Raw genomic sequence first — 13,384 nt, forward strand, 5'->3', positions numbered from 1 at the left:
TCTAGATCCAGAGGGCTAAAACAGAACTTGTCTGGTCTGCTCATGATTGCAATAATTTTAATCAATATTGTGGTTATTACACACAATTTCTCAATAACTTCGGCCACATGTTGCATGTATTGAAGTTTAGAAAGAGGAAAAAACAATACATTACAGAAGAAAGATCATTGTGTCCATGACGTTTTTCATGCACAATATAAGTAGGTTATAAGTTATCTGCGTAAGATATTGGCCCAGTACGCAGCATCTCCTGACTTTATATAGAAGAGCAAACCACTTAAATGTTGCACTTCTATTTACAGAGATGGGTATTGTCAAGATTTTACTACTAGTTTTATTGATCTGGTACTCAAAGCTACTGTTTGTTATTTTGCAAGTAGAAAAAGATATGACACAATTCCCATGCTCCAAGCGATTACTTCTCTCCACCCACCCCACCTACAGCAGGGTCACCCCATCTGACCACACTCGGTCAGAGAGGGAGTGAAAATGTATCACAGACATGTCATTCAAAAACAGTGTTGGCTTCATTTTGCAATAACAAACTCTTTCTTCAGCACTGAGAGTAGAACCGCTGACGTCTGGTGGAAAAGAAGGTGCGTCTCTGGGATGCATGGATAATGCATTAAGATGCAACAGAGACGTATGATGCATACCTAGCAAAATCGCTGCAGTGTATACGTTTAGCTGTGTAACCCTGTGTATCCCTTTCCCCCCCTTCAGGTTGGCAGGGACAGTCAGGTTACAGACAGTTGACCCAGCAAAGCTCAGGGCCGTCGGCAGCAGAGCAAGCCTGCAGGCCCCAGTGTACAGAAATCATGAAAACAGTCAGTTTGTCCTTGCTAGTCCAGGTAACGCCACCGTAGTAAGTGCTCACAATTTTACAACAATGGGTTGTTTGAAGTATGTGACACTGGAGTCAGACATTTCCTTAACTTTTCACCCTTTCATCAAACGTGTGGCTCAGGCATCAGTAAAGGTCAGTCACTTGACCTGCACTCAGCCAACTCACAGCAGGGTGTCACCACGGATGATTGGATCACTCAAGAGGCACAAAAGGTCGGACTGTCTTGACAAGCTTAATCACAACACGAGGGATTTCACATTTTCTTGTAACTTCAGAACAACCATTTGTTGGCAGATTACTTTTTTACAGGGAATCTGTGAAAAAACATTCAGCCCTGAACAAGGCCATGCAGGCTCTGCACTTGCTCCACTCACATAACGATGAATACCACTGCTGTGGGTTTGCTGACAGCACTTAGGTCACTGCCGGTAATGTAACCCAAGCTTAATCATGATGCCAGCGATTTCATGTTTTATTGTAACCTTAGAATAGCTAAGTGTTTGTTAGCAGTTCATTTCCAGCGGTTACGATAAGGTTCATTATTGAGCAGCTTATAGCTCGATTCACTAATACCCTCTTTGCCCCTCTCTCACACCAAGAGAGATCCCAGCACATCAGTGGGTTTTGAACTATTTAAATATTTGCAGTGGAGCAGCTTTTGTATAATAGTTTTAGCATCCCCTGTTAGCTACCACCACGTGGTGATAAGCTGGTTAGCTGTTTTCTTGTAAAGTTGCTGAGAAAATCTGCATATAGGCTTTATACACAGCTCTACTACTTCCTGAACTTAAAGCAGAAGTAAGCGGAATGTTTGTGTTAATATAAGTCTTAAATGGTTATATCTTCCAACAGCAATCACTTATATAGAGTGTTTAGTCTGAAACACGGGTCTGTCAGTCACTCTGCTCTGCTGTAAGCCGAGGAGAAAACTTTCCTTGTACCCTACAACCTTTATCCAATGAGGAGAGAGAACGGCATAAAGGGGCGGTCCTCTCTGTGTGTGCAGCCAAGGGATGCGCGTGAATGTGGTGACGTAGGGATGAGGGCGGGGACTGCTAACTCCATCTGACAAGAAGTTAGCCAAAACCACCGGATCGCTTACTTCTGCTTTAAACAAGCTCCTTTATTTCCTGTCTTTCATTTTTGGACAAACCGATTAATCCAGACCATTGTTGTGCCTACTGAGGCCAGAGTCAAACACACCTGGATTAATCAGTTTGTCCAATAATATAAGACAGGAAATAAAGGAGCTTGTTTAAGTTCAGGAAGTAGTAGAGCTGTGCATAAAGCCTATTCTCCTGCAGTGTAGGAATGAACACCACTGTCATAAAGACGACTGTGGATGGCTAAAAAACACCTGGGGGTGACTGACACTGCTACTCCCACTCTATGTTTCAGTTCCTACCCACCATGGACAGAGGGCCGACAGAGGGTGTAGGGGTGGTGGAGGTCCCTGCCAAAGACTACCCCTCCATCCAAGCTGTTCACAGCCAGGATGCCATGGTCGCCGACCTCCTCCAACAAGCCGCAGAGGCCGGAGGCGTTGTAGAGGGACAAGCTGGGGTCGTCCTTGAAGGTTTTTACTAACTGAACACAATGTTATCCCACAGTCCAACTGTAAAAAGACCACAGTCTTATAATTTTCTATCGCACGTGTTGTGCAGATGATTAATCCACCAGCAATGTTGTGTGTCTCAGGTCACGGGGAAGGACTGGTGTCGGCCACCCAGGCCCAGCAGCAGCTGATGGAAGCCGCGGTTGGAGTAGAGGGCGGAGGAGGAGTTGAAATGATGGTTATGGACTCGCTGGACCCCACCCTGTTGCAGATGAAGACAGAGGTACAGTCGCTGTTAAGAGCCAGTCTTAGCTGCAGGTTGGAGCTCACAAGAAGGCGTCACTGATGCTGATGTAGTTGTGATTTATAAAAGAAATCAGGTGGAAGTGAGAACAGCAAACCTGTCTGCTACGATCTGTTTCTTTGCGCCACTACTATTTAATTGAATGCAGTTTTCCATAACATGGTTTTGCAGGTGATAGATGCTGCAGTGGGGGGATCAACGACGACAGTGGGTGTCGTGGGAGGTGGCGCTCACCAAGCAACTGTAACAACAGTGGACCAGACCCAAATCATCACACTACAGGTCGGTGTCATTTTGAATTCTTGTGTTTGTTTCACAGAGGCCTTTTTTAAAAATTATTTCCCGGATGTGTACTCAACCATCAGCTTCTCTCTGTTTGCAGGTAGTAAACATGGAGGAGCAGGCAGCTCTGGGCCTCGGGGAGCTCCAGCTGGTCCAGGTACCTGTTTCTGCAACCACTGTGGAGGCTTTGCAGCAAGGCACTTTTGTGGACACCACTGCAATGCCAAAAGATGGAGACCCAGTCATCTGCCACACTCTGCCACTGCCTGAGGGCTTTCAGGTAGACAACAGCCCAACATGTCTCATACGACACTAATGCAAAACTGCTGTGGAATACCATGGACTGCATCGTCTGCTGTGTATTTCATTACACAAATCTACTTTTACTTTAAAGGGACAACGAGGAGTTTTGGAAAAGCGAAGCGTTTTCACACTACATTTATGAGCCTCCGTGCACCGTGAAATTCTTTGACCGGCGCAAGACAGACTCATGTTTCATTCATCAAGAATTAAAGTCAGAGGTTCGAAGACGATCAGATACCGTCGAGGTTCCGACCATAAACGGTGATTCAGCGGCGTTATTCTCATGACTCGCCCGGGCAGCGCCCGCGAAACCGAAAGTAAAGAAACGCTGGCCCAGCGTTTCCGCCACCACTAATAATAACAAAATAACGATAGAGACAAAACGATATATTTATCGAAAATGGGCCCATTAACAATTGTGGGTAACGTAGATTCATCCACATTAATATGATACTTTTTTATTGTCGCAGAATTTTTCGTTCTGCCGATGGAGAAACTCCTCGTTGTCCCTTTAAAATATTTCCAGTCAAACTTTTGTCTTAATCTTTCAGTTCAAACCTGGTTCTGTTGGTCAAACATCACAGACTTGATAATAATGTAATGCTTAGATATAGTCAAGTGTTACATACAGTACAGGCCAAAAGTTTGGACACACTCAATGCATTTCCTTTATTTTCATGACTATTTACACTGTCGATTCTCACTGAAATTCCACTAATGAACCCTGACAAGGCACACCAGTGAAGTGAAAACCATGTTCAGGTCAGGTTCACCTCTTGAAGCTCACCAAGAGAATGCCAAGAGCAAAAAGCAGTAATCAGAGCAAAGGGTGGCTACTTTGAAGAAACTAGAATTGGAGGGGTCAGAGATAGAGGAGGAGGAGGAAGAAGGAGAGGAAGAAGAAAAGAAGAAAGAGAAGACAAAGAAGAAAAGACATGTTTTTAGTTATTTCACACTTTTTTTGTTAATTCCACATGTGTTCATTCATAGTTTTGGTGCCTTCAGTGAGAGTAAAGGAAACACATTGAATGAGAAGGTGTGTCCAAACTTTTGGCCTGTACTGTATGTGCACAACTGGTTTTGTCGTGTCAACATTACATAAAAGGGCAAACTGCTGCTTTTAGCACATTGTTGATCTTTTTCAGAAGAAAAGCCCAAGCTATTTGTCAGGAGTGATTAACTAAAGAAGCAATTATTGTATTCAATCTGTAGGTGGTCAAGGTTGGTGCTAACGGGGAGGTGGAGACAGTGGAGCAGGAAGATGGAGGAGAAGCCCACCATGAAGTGGAAGACCATGTGGGTAACCAGCTGCTGGTGGAGGGGGATGAACCCATGCAACCTGTGACTGATGACACAATCTGGAATAAAGACCCAGACTATCAGCCTCCATGTGGAATAATCAAGAGGAGCAAAAAGGTGAGAGTGTGAGCTATGAACGACCTTTGTTACTGGGGGTGTGTCCCTGTATTTGAACTGGACCTGTCCAACGTGTTGAGTGTATTTTAAGTTTCTGTCCATTAAAGATGAGGTCTTAACACATGTTGTTTCTCCAGGGTAAGAAGAGTCGTCTACGTTACGCTGATGGAGACAAGGACATGGACGTCAGTGTGTATGACTTTGAAGAAGAACAGCAGGAGGGTCTTCTGTCTGAGGTCAATGCTGAGAAGGTGGTGGGCAACATGAAACCACCCAAACCCACAAAGATCAAGAAGAAAGGTGAGGTGCTTGACTCAGCGCACGATAGAAATGACTAGTCATTTAGCTTTGAACATGCTTGATACACACACACTTGAACACTTAAATGTTCTATTGAGATGATCTGATGTCATGTGAGTTCACCTGGAAGTGTGTTGCTAAAGTATTCAGGCCTATTTCCTTCACGTCAACTTCTGACAATCAGACATCATCAAGAGCTTCATCCTATCGGTGCTGATTGATAACGACCATTGTTTTCTGCTTAGACCGCGGCCGTGGGATTCTCATTCAAACCATGTTGAACGTTGTGTTTCAGGAGTGAAGAAGACATTTCAGTGTGAACTGTGCAGCTACACCTGCCCACGACGCTCCAACCTGGACAGACACATGAAGAGCCACACCGACGAGAGACCCCACAAGTGTCACTTGTGCGGAAGAGCCTTCAGGACGGTCACCTTGCTAAGAAACCATCTCAACACACACACCGGTACACACTACCCCAGATTCTCATAAAAGTATTAGACTGCAAAGAGACTAAAAAGATGAGTGAGGAATGTGAAGAGTGAGTGTGTTGTATACCATTTTGAAATCGAAGCTTACACAAGTTTTGCTCTGTATTAACGCAGGAACTCGTCCACACAAGTGCACAGACTGTGATATGGCCTTTGTGACCAGCGGAGAGCTGGTTCGTCATCGTCGCTACAAACACACACATGAAAAACCCTTTAAATGCTCCATGTGCGACTATGCCAGTGTGGAGGTAAGAGAAGCTCCTGTCTGCTTTATGTTTTTGATATTTTACTGAGATTAATGTCTAGTTTTGTTGTTGACGTATTACAACTGCGGCACTTTTCTGCATCCACATCTATTCATTCATGGCTGTAGAAGGGTCATTGTTTTCTTGCAGTGTTCTTTAATGTGACCATGTTTGTGTGTGTGGATTTTGTGTAGGTGAGCAAACTAAAGCGTCACATTCGTTCCCACACCGGTGAGCGTCCATTCCAGTGCAGTCTCTGCAGCTACGCCAGCAGAGACACGTACAAGCTGAAGAGACACATGAGGACACACTCGGGTAAATAAAACTGCTCTACATGCATGCAGCAGGATAGGGGACAAATGGATACCTCTCAACCTTATTTTGCCATTCAACTTGGATTATATTAGAAACATAAATTCAGCAGTGATGAACTTGTGTGTATTAAACCCTTTTGCAGGAGAGAAGCCTTATGAGTGCTACATCTGCCACGCCCGGTTCACCCAGAGTGGAACCATGAAGATGCACATCCTGCAGAAACACACAGAAAACGTGGCCAAATTCCACTGTCCACACTGCGACACTGTCATTGCACGCAAGAGCGACTTGGGTAAAAACAGACACACATGGACACACACATAGTACTTAACTTTGTCATCTTGTTTCATTCTTGTAATTTGTTGTTGTTTTGTGCGCCTGCAGGTGTTCACCTTCGCAAACAGCACTCGTTTATTGAGACTGGAAAGAAATGTCGTTACTGCGACGCCGTTTTCCACGAGCGCTACGCTCTGATCCAGCATCAGAAGTCCCATAAGAACGAGAAGAGGTTCAAATGTGACATGTGCGACTACTGCTGCCGCCAGGTCTGTACATTAATTTTCTCTGTGAAGACTAACCATTCAGGTGGCAAGTTGTTGTTGCAGTTTCACCAGAGTCAGTGTCTGATCAATGAAAACGTTCAGCCTTTTAGATTGATTATCGGTCCACCATCAGTGGTAGATTTAAGTTAACGTGTCGAGGCTGAAAATGCCTTGAAACCGAACTCCATCAGTCCGTGTTAATTTATTCACTGCTTCAATATTACTGATCACCACTGTCAAGTGATGCACTGTGGACACAAATTGCAAAATGGAGAAAAGGATCGAAAATGGTGGGGGGTGAAGAGACGGATCAGAACAGAGACAAGTGTCCACAGTGTCCACGGTTGGGATCATTTCAAACTGGGGGGAGCTGCTAATTCACCCTCTGATGACAACATCCATCCAATACTTCTGTTTCAACCAGGCCCAAAACACTGGGCAGGCAGATCTGACATCCACAGGGCTTTGTTGCTAGCATAATAAATCTGTGTAATGGTCTGTATACAGTCCTAATAACTGTGATATGTGCCGTGCTGCTTGTTCAGGAGCGCCACATGGTGATGCACCGTAGAACTCACACCGGAGAGAAACCGTACGCCTGCAGCCAGTGTGAGAAGACCTTCAGACAGAAGCAGCTGCTGGACATGCACTTCAAACGCTACCACGACCCCAACTTTGTGCCCACCGCCTTCGTCTGCCCCAAGTGCAGCAAGACCTTCACCAGGAGGGTGAGGAGGCTCTTCCACCTGTCATACACCTCAGTTAATTCTTAGCATGTTCAACACAGGCTACAGTTGATAGGTTATTAAAGTTTAACTGTATCCTTGTAGAACACCATGGCACGCCATGCGGAGAACTGCAGCGGTGAGGTGGAGGACGCTGAGAACGGAACTCCAACACCGAAGAAGGGAAGGAGAGGAAGGAAGAGGAAGATGAGGAGCAGGAGAGATGACGACGACAGCGGTGAGAACTTGTAGTTGTGTAGCCGATCTAATGCATTTGTTCAGCTTTGATTAGTGTGTCTGAACTCCGTCTTTGTTCCCTTCACAGAGGAGGATCACATGGAACCCGACGAGGAGGACGACGGCGAGGGCGAGGACGAAGCTTCGCTGCTACAAGAAGAGGAGGAGCCAGAAGGCATGGAACTGGATCAGGCCCCCGCCGCCATCCCCGTACCGGCCCCCGACGAGCCACCGGTCAAGAGGAAACGAGGCCGACCCCCGAAGAACGCCCCTAAGCCTCCGGCAGCCAGCAAGACGGTCAGGGTGGCTGCCAAGACGACCACTACAGGTGAGAATAACGACTGGGTTCAATAGAAACAGCAGACATAAGGGGGGGGGGGTCACATGCTGAGGTTGCAGAGGACTTCTTGTCCGTCAGTTTTGAAGGAGAGCTTGATAAACATGCAGTCACAATCTGTTATCATCTTTTTATATTCATTTTCAATGATAATGAGACATTCCTAGTTCAATAATGGGATTATTTATTCATAAAGACATAATGAGAAACAGTGAGTTGGACAATTTAAATATAAAGAAACTATTGACGAGACATTAAACTGAACTCAAATGACACACTGCTAACAATGACAACAATGTGGCACGTGATCTTACTTTTATTAAAAAGATTGCAGATTGCAGCTCCTGTGATTTAGATTTTTGCACCTGTCCAATAGATTGTGCAGCACATTTCATTGCAGATCTGACGATAAAGAAGATAAACATTAGAATAGGGGCTAGGGGCAAGGCTGTTGAAAGTGCTTCACACCACAGGGTGACGTAGTGTATTGCAAGACATAAAGATTTTTGGTTTGTATTGCCACTCAAATGTTTCCGCTGACACTAACACAGGTCCTCATGTGTTAGTGTCAGCGTAAACATTTGAGGAGTCGTCAAACAACAAAAACAAAATGAGCAGGATAAATGTCTGAGTTGTAACCTGACTGTCTTTGTCTTGTGCTGCACAGCTGCTGCCATCATCCAGGTGGAGGACGAGAGCACCGGAGCAGTGGAGAACATCATAGTGAAGAAGGAGGAGACCGACGTCTCCGCAGCAACGCCCTTGGAGGAAGGGGTTGCCCTGACTGTGGAGGGGGTGGGGCTGGACGGGGACGGGGTGGAGACTGTTGAGCTGGCCGTGAGCGAGGAGACGGCAGCGGCCGCGAACGGAGACCTGACGCCGGAGATGATCCTCAGCATGATGGACCGGTGAACACACCACAGCCGCGCGCACGCAGACGGACTTTCTCTCCAAATCGGCGAATTTACAAATTACCATTTCCACGTTTCCTCGGCCTTCACCTCCCGTTCCATCTGTGTGCACGCTTCAGCGGCAGCCACCTCCAGTGGCTGCAGAAAACGGCGACGGCAAAATCAACCATGCACAATAAAGGAAGCCACATGTAAATACTTAGGCAGCAACTTCACACCAACGTATGTCAACCCGCAGACTGACCTTTGTGGGTGTCATACACAAAATCCCCCCCTGCACATACCTGTGTCCTCTCCCACACCATATACAGATACTGTCCAAACTAATGACTGACTCTGCCCCGAATCGCTTTTTTCAATCTGAATGTCTTCGAATGAATCATTGTGTGTTTTGGTACTTTTGACTACCCAAAGCCACATCCTGTGTCAGCCCCCACCCACACCCGCTGCAGTCAATGTCTCTCTATGTTGCTCTGCCACAAGGAGTCATTATTTCGCCCTCCCTCCGTCTACGCTTGAGGTTCTTGAGCTGTGCCGATTTAGCAGATTCCAAGCTTTTATTTGTGTACGTATAGATCTAAATGTAGTTATTTCCTAATGAAGACGTATTGTACGGTACTTTAGTTTGCCTCTGAGATATCACCTGCTCTCAGTCATATGATCTGAATATTTCTCTCCCAGAGGTATGACTTTATTCCTCGGCCCGCGGAAAGTAAACACTCTGTTTATTGGTCGGCTGTTTGTTCATTTCTACTGGGGCAGGCGCCGTCTCTCAGCTTCCACATTGATCAGCTAACCTTGTTCTGATGGAGACCTTCCCTCAGTGCGCTCGTGTACATTAAATGCGTATGGTAGCTGCTACATTAGTTTCCCAGAGCCAACATAGTTTGAGATGAAGTTATTTTTTGTTTCCTGTTTTCTAAACCTGTCACTGGTAGATGATGCTCATCATCCACAGTATCCAGTGCCCCCCCCCCCCCCCCCCCCCTGTTTGAAAGAGTGCGTAGCTAATTTGCCATCACATAAATTCGCCGATCCCTGCTGGATGATGTAGAAGACACAGAGGATCCTGATGATAAACATGTTATGATTGTGAACATTCCAGATACTTCAGTCAATATTAAATTATGTCTGCATTACAGTCATCTCACCTGAAGAAGCAAAACTCAGCGTATTCACATCCCAGTTCACACTGTTATAAAAGACTCCCCTCACCCCCACCACAACACATCCAAACACACAATATTCAATGATCACTAATTGTGGCAGGTGATTTGCATGTATATACATATTTTAAACCCTTTTGCTATTTGATTTCTTGTGAACCTTTTTAATGTGTTTAAATGGCTGTTGGAGATGTGTTGGTTAAAAGGACATTGAGGTTTCACTGCGTGGTGAACTTGTCAGCACCGCACCGGGCCCTTGATGTCTTGAGCCTGTAAAGCTGGTCTCTCCATCATGTTTTTTTTCTTTCTCAGATGAACCCGTCTTAACCAAGCCGACTTGAACTAATCTGAATCACTATGCTTTTTCTGTCCGTCTTCTGTTGCTCATAGCCATTTTCTATCTGCTTTGATATTGTTTTTACAGTTTTCATTTGTAGCCATTTCTCTTGTAGTGTCACTGGGTTTCTCACCAGGCTGTTTGGTTTGGTTCAGTCCAATGACAGCAGCTTTGTCTCACTCTGTTCTCCTTAAGCCTTTGGCCCAAAGGTGTGAGGTTTTCATCCATGAAGGAAGGAGTGGCTTTTGAGCATCTGCCGAGAGACAAAACTGTCCGACTGAATGAAGTTCAGCTTGCAAATTGTTTGTAAATGACAACAGAGCAGCCTTCATTGTTCTCTGAGAGGTTTTAAAACTGTTTTTAGAAGGATGGCAGGCGACAGTGGAAGCTGTGTATTTCTTCTGTACTAAGTTTTAACTACGTAATCACGAGGGCTAATCCATACTGTTCTCAGCCTTGCACTTGCAAGGCCTCGTTAGCCAAGGTCTTGCAGTTCCCCTGGCATTTTCAATCCATTTGGCAGAACTTTACATTAATGTATGTCCTAATCCTGGCAGAGGCCAGGGGCTCCTGATCCCAGCTCCCCTAATATATATTTGATCAGAAACTGTTATTATCTCCCACTGTAATCCTCACAGTCCAGAGTTCACCAAATGGCGATTTGCAGACTCCAGCTAAACACTCTGCAGTTTGACCACTGTTTATGATGGTTGTTATGTGGCCTTCATTTCCTCCACCTGTTATTGTTGTCATACGACGCAGGTTAGATACCCAACATCGAATGGAAAAACGAGGATGTAAAAGGACCACGGCCATAAGATGCCTGAGGGAGTCAATGTTCATTCATCAAACTGACACTGTACATCTAAGAATCATCCAGAAACATCAGCTGTGCGACTGTACCGCTGTGGTCCGATAACAGTCAATCATGTTATTGTTATGCAGGTGGACAGGTGATGCTCCACTGTTCTCATAGCAACAGCATTGTTTTTTCTTCGCACACTGTGTGTTTGTTTGTTTGTTTGCTTTGGCAGAATTGAGAGAAGAGTTTTCGGATTTAAACATGTCCCTGTTTGAAGACGGAAGAACAACAGAAGAAACCTTTGTCATGTTATTTTGAAGCTGAGACACTGTACAGCTGATGAAAAATAAAATCATCCTAATGGGCCTATGACAGCTGCATGCTTTTCAATTCAAGTCTGTTTGTGTACTACCAAATTACAATGCACATTAAGGTTATTTTAGTGAGGAACCAACTGATCCAGCAAAACTCTTTTTAATAGGAAACCTCAAACAGAACCAGGCTTGATGGGTAAAAAATCCACCTCCAATACCTGGGAACGTCTTGATCTGCCAAATGTCAAATGAACTCATCTCTTCCTTCCTCATCACCAAGGAAAAATAGTTAAATGCTTGACCATGATTGACATCACAAAACCCAGCTGGTAAACGTTAAACCGGGCTGCTTAATGTGAAAACAGTCATGTAGTGAAATGTACTATTGTTATTATTGTGTTATTGCATGTCAACAGTCCAAAGGATCACCTCAGCGCCTCAGTCAGGACAGTGAGATGAGACGAGGCTGCTGCTGTAGCTGCTTCCACCATGTGAGATGCAGGGCATTTTAAAAACGTCCTGCATTTTACATTGGGTGTGTCTCTCAACAGCAGTGCTGCGCAAGGCCAGACAGACTCCTGCCTATCACAGTCCCAGCTTCGTATCCAGTCTCCTTATGAACCGGTACAGAACACATCTGCAGCAGAAGTCGACCTGAGCCTGCTGAGGAAAAAGAGCCTGCTCTGTTCCTTCCAGTAGATGGCATCTGTGCTAAAGGAGCACCTCTAGGTATTCACTAACATACTCTGCTCACACACACACCCCAGATAGGTTTAAAAAACGTAAGTGTTGAATGAAAAAGCTTGAATATCAGGTTTTTTGTCATAATCTTCCCATGATGTTAAATTTTACCCCAAATGAGGTGATCTTTAACATGTCATACCTTATGTTACAACATTTAGCAGCAGACATTATGTAGTTATTTTGTGTTAGATTTCTAACACACCAACCTCAAAGATACAGACAATAATGTTACAACCATCCCTGATCTACGGTAACGTTATATTGTGTTGCCATGAGTTGCCCCCCAAAAAAAGTATGAAATCTCAGCTGGAGGCATTTTGATGCTTGTTTTATTGCCCCCTGGTGGCCAGAGGATAAAGAAGCAGCCTGACCTGGCAGTGCATGTACAACAGTATAAACACCAGCTGTCAGTCTTAAAGATCAGACCTTCTCACATGAAGGTCTACTACCTCAGTGTTTTTCTTTGCATTTCAGCTTGCCACCATTGCTTCCTCCTCTCCTCTGTCGTCCCTCAGCAGCCTGACACGTCTTCGCAGGTTTCACACAGTTTGAACCTCGACTTAGTGAAACTGCGAGTTTCCTGGCTGTGGCTTTGGTGAGTTTGTGAGTGTGGGAGGTTATAGACCTGGGTTCCTGCCTGTTCACTCTCCTCTATCTTCACTATAATACTGACTCACAGCGTGGAACAGAACAGGATGTGTGTCGAAGTTCAGTAGCAGAAAATGTGCATGCATGCATGGGTGGAGAAAAGAAAGTGGGTTATATATGCAGACTGCATCTAAGAAAGAAATCCGATGGTGTGTGTGTGTATATTCTGATTTGTGCTGCCATTTAGAGACACCTTCCTCCTCTGGTCTCTACTCTTCAGCTCTGGATGATTTCTTCTTTTGATTGTTTTCCTCCAATAGGATTTATCTTTGTTTTTTTTTTTGTTTCTTGGACATATCAAACTCCATGTGTCCTTCCAGTGTTCATCCTGTTGTACTGACAGTGTCGTGTGAACCGCGTTTCAGTCGGTGTGGTTGATCATCAGGTGGGAAGCTTGAGGAACACTAGATGGTCACAGCTCCACCCTTTGTTCTCCTCTCCACCTACACTGACCTCAAGTCAATAGAGGATGGACTCGACCTCTCAGAACCTGCAAGGTAAGACCAACCAACTTCAACATCAGTGCTAAAGACCAATGTCTTTCAAAAGACCCTGTTGGAGTA

General features: G+C 45.0%; 2 protein-coding genes across 3 annotated transcripts in view; both read left to right on the forward strand.

The window, feature by feature from the left end:
* The first annotated feature begins 2,245 nt into the window (after positions 1–2,245).
* On the forward strand, positions 2,246–11,484 carry ctcf (CCCTC-binding factor (zinc finger protein)). Of its 2 annotated transcripts, XM_083973797.1 has the most exons (15): positions 2,246–2,423; positions 2,528–2,685; positions 2,878–2,988; positions 3,089–3,268; positions 4,504–4,707; positions 4,845–5,007; positions 5,303–5,473; positions 5,613–5,746; positions 5,938–6,058; positions 6,201–6,350; positions 6,443–6,603; positions 7,146–7,328; positions 7,431–7,563; positions 7,651–7,890; positions 8,567–11,484. In XM_083973797.1, the coding sequence occupies exons 1-15, from the start codon at positions 2,258–2,260 to the stop codon at positions 8,809–8,811; spliced, it is 2,520 nt and encodes an 839-aa protein (XP_083829923.1). In that variant the 5' UTR covers positions 2,246–2,257; the 3' UTR covers positions 8,812–11,484. The 2 variants fall into 2 exon arrangements, with proteins under 2 accessions (XP_083829923.1, XP_083829922.1); XM_083973796.1 differs by lacking the exon at positions 2,246–2,423 and having other exon boundaries at positions 2,550–2,685.
* A 1,806-nt stretch (positions 11,485–13,290) lies between these two features.
* carmil2 (capping protein regulator and myosin 1 linker 2) overlaps positions 13,291–13,384 on the forward strand; it is a gene marked incomplete at both ends in the record, with an annotated part of 63,695 nt that continues 63,601 nt past the window's right edge. Inside the window, one exon of the mRNA XM_083973462.1 lies at positions 13,291–13,318. Coding sequence (XP_083829588.1) covers positions 13,291–13,318 — 28 coding nt within the window. The remainder of the gene's footprint in view (positions 13,319–13,384) is intronic.

Source organism: Trachurus trachurus (genome assembly GCF_905171665.1).
Source record: "Trachurus trachurus genome assembly, chromosome: 6".
NCBI lineage: Eukaryota > Metazoa > Chordata > Actinopteri > Carangiformes > Carangidae > Trachurus > Trachurus trachurus.